Here is a 5,258-nt window from a genome sequence, read left to right as displayed (position 1 = left end):
TTGAAGAGTGGCCATCGACAAGTTGAGGACCTTGGTGAGGTACTTTACTCCCGTCGAGCCTAGATGTTTTAACATCAGCATGCTTATTCCGTCAGGGCCAATGGATTTGGACGATTTGGCCTTTGTGATGGCACTCTGAACCCCCCCTTCGGTGAAAGTAAGTGGTGCTTTTGTCCGCTTATGATGGTTTACCATTTGCCGAATCTCCAAATTGAGATCCCTTATTCGGGGATCACAGGGATCGGCATGGCGTAAGGTGTCGCGCTCGTTTGCTAGTACAGCTGCTTCGGCTGGGAAATTAAGGCGGAGTTCCGCGATTCTTCAGGCCGGTATGAAGCGAGCAGTAGCAGCAGCGATCACCTTGCGGAATTGACGCTCGCCAACGATGACGTCCGTAGGAATGGGTAGTGCGTTGAAGGTGCTCTCGGTAAATTCTGTGAAGCCGACCCAGTTAGCTTTGTTAAAGTTAACAAAAGTGCGGTTGTCTACAGAAAGTCGGGAGGTTTCTCGATCGTGATAATTATGGGGTTGGTCAGATTGGGAGACATGCTGTCTGTGTGAGCTCCTTAGGGCCGTGGAGGTCCTATCTTGGCCACTCGACTGGACGATTTGTGTGTGCGCGAACAAGGTGCAGGTTGCACAGCCGATGAGGCAGATGTCGCAGTATTGCTTTGACAGCATTGGGCCACGTAACTCGTGGTCCACTCCCTGTGTGTCTTAAGGCCTGAGCAGGTCTTAAGATGGCTCCATCCATTGATTGTATTGCACCTAACCGAGGTGGAGTTTGGATGGACCCTTCTAGCGCAAACGCAGCAGTAAAACTCCTCGGGGCCCGGACTGGACTCGATGTCAGCACGGGTTGGACTCGATGCCAGCACGGGTTGGACTCGATGCCAGCACGGGTTGGACTCGATGCCAGCACGGGTTGGACTCGATGCTAGCACGGGTTGGACTAGATGCCAGCACGGGTTGGACTCGATGCCAGCACGGGTTGGACTCGATGCCAGCACGGGTTGGACTCGATGCCAGCACGGGTTGGACTCGATGCCGGCACGGGTTGGAATTATGTTCATTCGGGAGTAAATTTGCGTTTGTAGAGATTTGTCCATTATTGCCTATATTTGACATATTCATATTTTGGCATATGATGTTTGCACCAATTGGTTTTCCTGATTTTTGTTGACTGTGTCCTCCTGGATACATCTGACCTTGTCCTGAAACTCCGCTAACCACCGGCGTTGACCCTTGTACCGGTCCATTACCATTAGCATTATTTCCGATGAACATAGAATTGTCTCCGCATTCCATAGGATCCTGTGGACCATTTGGAAAATGTCCAGGCATTACGGAAACACCTGGTGCTTGCATGCGGGGAGCAGGTACCATTTGACTTCCTGAATGCCCCATATGTTGTCTGATGGGTCGCATGCTACGTATCATTGAAGAATGAGGGCCCATGTTAATTTCATGGACGGACATAATATTTCCCCCAGAAATGTCTTCCTGGTCCATTGAACTCATCTGATTGCAATTGCCAAAAAAGTTCATACTCGTGTTTCCCGCACCTGCTAGTCCATTGTTGCAATTATTTATTTGACCTATGTGACTATTGTCGATGATATTACCAGCACCGACCATTTGTGGATTTGTGTATCACAAGAATTCCAGACTCGGTGGAACACGTATATTACTATTATTATTGTTTTGAGCGCGTATTGGCATATATTGTATGGTATTCGGTGTACTGGCCTTAACTTGTATATTGGGAGAAACATTAAAATTACTAAAATTCATGGGCATGCGACTCATCATTCGATGATTGGGCATTACTCCATGCAACCCACTTGGTCCGTCCCGTCCTATTCCACCGTTAGCTGGATTAAAACTTCCGCATATTTTTGGATTAAGCAAGCGCTGTCCCATAGAACCCAGCATAGAATTAATATGACAGTTATTAGACATGAATGGTCCGGGGCCGCTCATATGGGGTGGCATTCCCATATTACCTGATGAGCCAGCATTACAGTGGTCTAATCCTGAATCCATTGATGCCATCATTGATTCTAAATTTTGGTTAACATTATTCGGAACGTTTACATCATGCACTGCAATGACGCCTATATTTCCTCCGCTATTTCCCGCATTAAGTGACACGCAACTTGTGAGCTGTTGTGACATTTGAGCTAATGACGATATTGGATCAAAAGAATGATTTAATTTGCTCTGCGTTGGTCGGTTACTGTTAGGATTTAGTGGGAGGTTGTCAGTACGACGACAGAACTGTGAAGGTACGGAAGCTAAATTTTGATGCTAAAATATAAGGTTATATATTAAAATAATTAACTAGGCGCAATTCTTAATTAGTTATACTTCAATTTGGCCCGGTCCTTTATAGCTGTTGACTCCACTATTAGAGTTTGATGCGTTGGGCATATGTTGGGGAAAATTTAAGCCGGGGCTGGCTGAAGGAAAACGACCTTCGATATTTCCTGCATCAGCAATATTACTATTGTTTGGTCCCATCAAAGGAGTTCGTGACCTTTGTGGACTAGGGCGCGCATTTTTTAAATCACCTGTCAAAACGTATAAAAATATTAGCTATATATGTATTTTTTAAGGCAGTTTATATATACCTGCTGGTACATTTGTATGAAACGAATCAAGATCTTTGGGCGATAAGTGCGATAACGGAGTACCTGGATTACTATTGAATTGGCTCATTTGATTATTACGATTTCTATTCGAATTTGCATTTGTAGTACTGTTATTAGTGCCACTGCTTGCTGGCGAACCTTCAGATGGGAAATTATTCTTACTTTGACCATTTGCATTTGAAATTGCTGTACTGACTGTTGATGTTGTTGCCGTTGCTGCCAGCGTTGTTGGCATAGTAGGCGCATGCACGTCCATATTTGGTGAATTAGCCGTTATTCCTAATGCCCCTGATGTTCGAGGTGACGGTAACGACAAATTTGACGTCGGGTTATTAGGACTAGATGGATTTGGAGACTGTGTTGCTATGGGTACTGACGCCGAACGCTGTGTAGGATGATAGGGTGGGGGTGGGCCTTGTGTTGAACGAATGCTTTGACAGCTACTTGTAGTTGCAGTTTGTGCACATGTTCCACTTATATTAGGTCGCATGCTTCCAAAATTTGAACGACAAAGTGTTGTTGGCATACATCCGACATCGTTTGGTCCCTGACCCTTGTTACCTTTTATACGTTCCTCAAAAAATTGGTGTTGTAATTTGGACCACTCCATCTGTGCCATACCTACCTGAGCCATATCCTGGGAACCCAACCCAACCGGCCCAATTATTTTGACAGAATTGCTATTTAAATTGCCTTCTCCAATAAAATTGTTCATAATTTCAGGTGAATTCGGCATAAGTCCACCAGCCCCAGTGATGTTACTATTTACGCCACAATTTCCCGTATTATTTCCTCCGGTGTGACAAGGTAATGAACTTCTGGGCATATTACTAACACTAGGAGGGACGATACCCACAATTCCATTACGTCCACATTGCATATTCGATTGATTGTTCATGTGCATTGATTTATTTATCAAATTATTTATCTCATGAGTACTAAGCATATCTGGTGGAGCAATGTTTCCGTCACCCAATGCCGCTGGCATATTTTCGGGATTGCATATATTGTGATTGTTTGCGTTCATTACATTTGATGGCATGTTACGGACGTTAGAATTGAGTTGGTTAGTTGTTTGTGGTCCAATACAAACTGAGCCTGCATTAGGTAAATTGAGCATTAGACCGGCAAGATTACCTGGTACACCATCTGAGCTCAATTTTCCCAGCTGACTTGCTCCTTGAAGGGGATTAGACAAAAATTGATCTACTTGCTTTAGTTTGGCTAATTGTTCTTCGCGATGCTGACGTTGTTGCGGTGTTAAATTTTCATCGGGCACTTTAATACCTTGTAGTGAAGGTGTACTATTATCGTTATTCACACTCGCTGCTTCGGGGGCAGTAAGGGATTTATTAACAGCGTGAGAACCGCCTTCTATGACTCCATCGACGCCATTTGTCATTTTTAAACCTGTATGGCCGTCGTTAGATGTTCCTTCCATATTATTTCTCCCCTTTTCCCAACACATTAATTCGTTTTCATTACTATTTAAGTTTTCTGAGACAAAAAACATTTTCCGGACCTTTTTTCGCGCCGCTCAAAAAATATTTAATTTCAAAAATTTCACTGTGTGTTCTTGGAATATGTATAAATATACCTTGAAATTTTCGATACCTTGAAAAAGCGGTGGAGTAGTTTTTTTTAATTTCCAAAAATCGACGTTTTTTTAAGTTGTCTTATGGGGGTTAGTATTGAATCAATTTTACCTATTTTCTGGGATCCACATATGATTAAGCATTTGAAAGTTTTCACGACCATATCGATATCGGTCAATATAGATATCTTAGCTAAATCGGGTGTGCATATAATACTGAATTTAATATAGTTTAATGCCAAAAATATGTGTAATAACATAAAATTCGGTGAGAAGATGTCCTAACCCGAAAATACCCGATATAGTGATTTCCGCCTTTTTACCTGAAGTTTAACCGTTTATCTTGGTCAACTATAAGATATTTTAATGAAATTGTTCTAGACATTGACCTAAACCTCATATAATAACATTTATAAAATTTCCGATCATCTCGTTGACTTTTTTCAGATTATGTTTATAAGAATATTTTGAATTTATATAAAGTAGAGAAAGTACAACAAAAGTAGATTTTCTCTTTCTGCATATATGGTTGTTCGATTTTTGACTGCATATCAGCAGAGTATCAGCAAATATGCAACACAGTTGCTGTACTGCTGCAATTATTACGACGCTCCAACGCACCCATAATGATTTTCGTTATTTCAGAAGACTTTATGCCGAATGTCAGTCAACCTGTGAGGTATACAAGTATTTACATAAATTTTCTCGAATATACTTGAGTAATGCCAAAAAGCTCCTAGCACCAGTATACCCTACATATAGCCACTTTGGTGCAGTTTATATCTTATACATATGTACATACATATAGCTAATTAGAGTTGATTGGGTTGATTCTAATATAAATATCTCGGGCATGAAGCAATAGATAGTAATAAAACTAAGTGAGTCTATGCCATATAACATAAGTTGATTAGATACCAAATATGATTATAATCGATTAACGAATAAATTAAGAATGTTGAATTCTTTCGCACCATTTTTATAAACTCGCAAAATATTGTGGCAGAGTA

General features: G+C 41.6%; 1 protein-coding gene across 1 annotated transcript; it reads right to left on the bottom strand.

Annotated features, from left to right (window-relative positions):
- Positions 1–849: 849 nt before the first annotated feature.
- LOC138858183 (protein BCL9 homolog) lies at positions 850–4,150 on the bottom strand. The gene is given in 3 exon segments (XM_070112728.1): positions 850–2,310; positions 2,371–2,573; positions 2,634–4,150. Coding segments are annotated over 3 exon segments (3,153 nt in total). The 5' UTR covers positions 4,123–4,150.
- Between the last annotated feature and the right edge of the window lie 1,108 nt (positions 4,151–5,258).

The sequence above is a fragment of the Bactrocera oleae genome, chromosome X (assembly GCF_042242935.1).
Source record: "Bactrocera oleae isolate idBacOlea1 chromosome X, idBacOlea1, whole genome shotgun sequence".
Taxonomy (NCBI): domain Eukaryota; kingdom Metazoa; phylum Arthropoda; class Insecta; order Diptera; family Tephritidae; genus Bactrocera; species Bactrocera oleae.
This window is presented reverse-complemented; position numbering and strand designations above follow the sequence as displayed.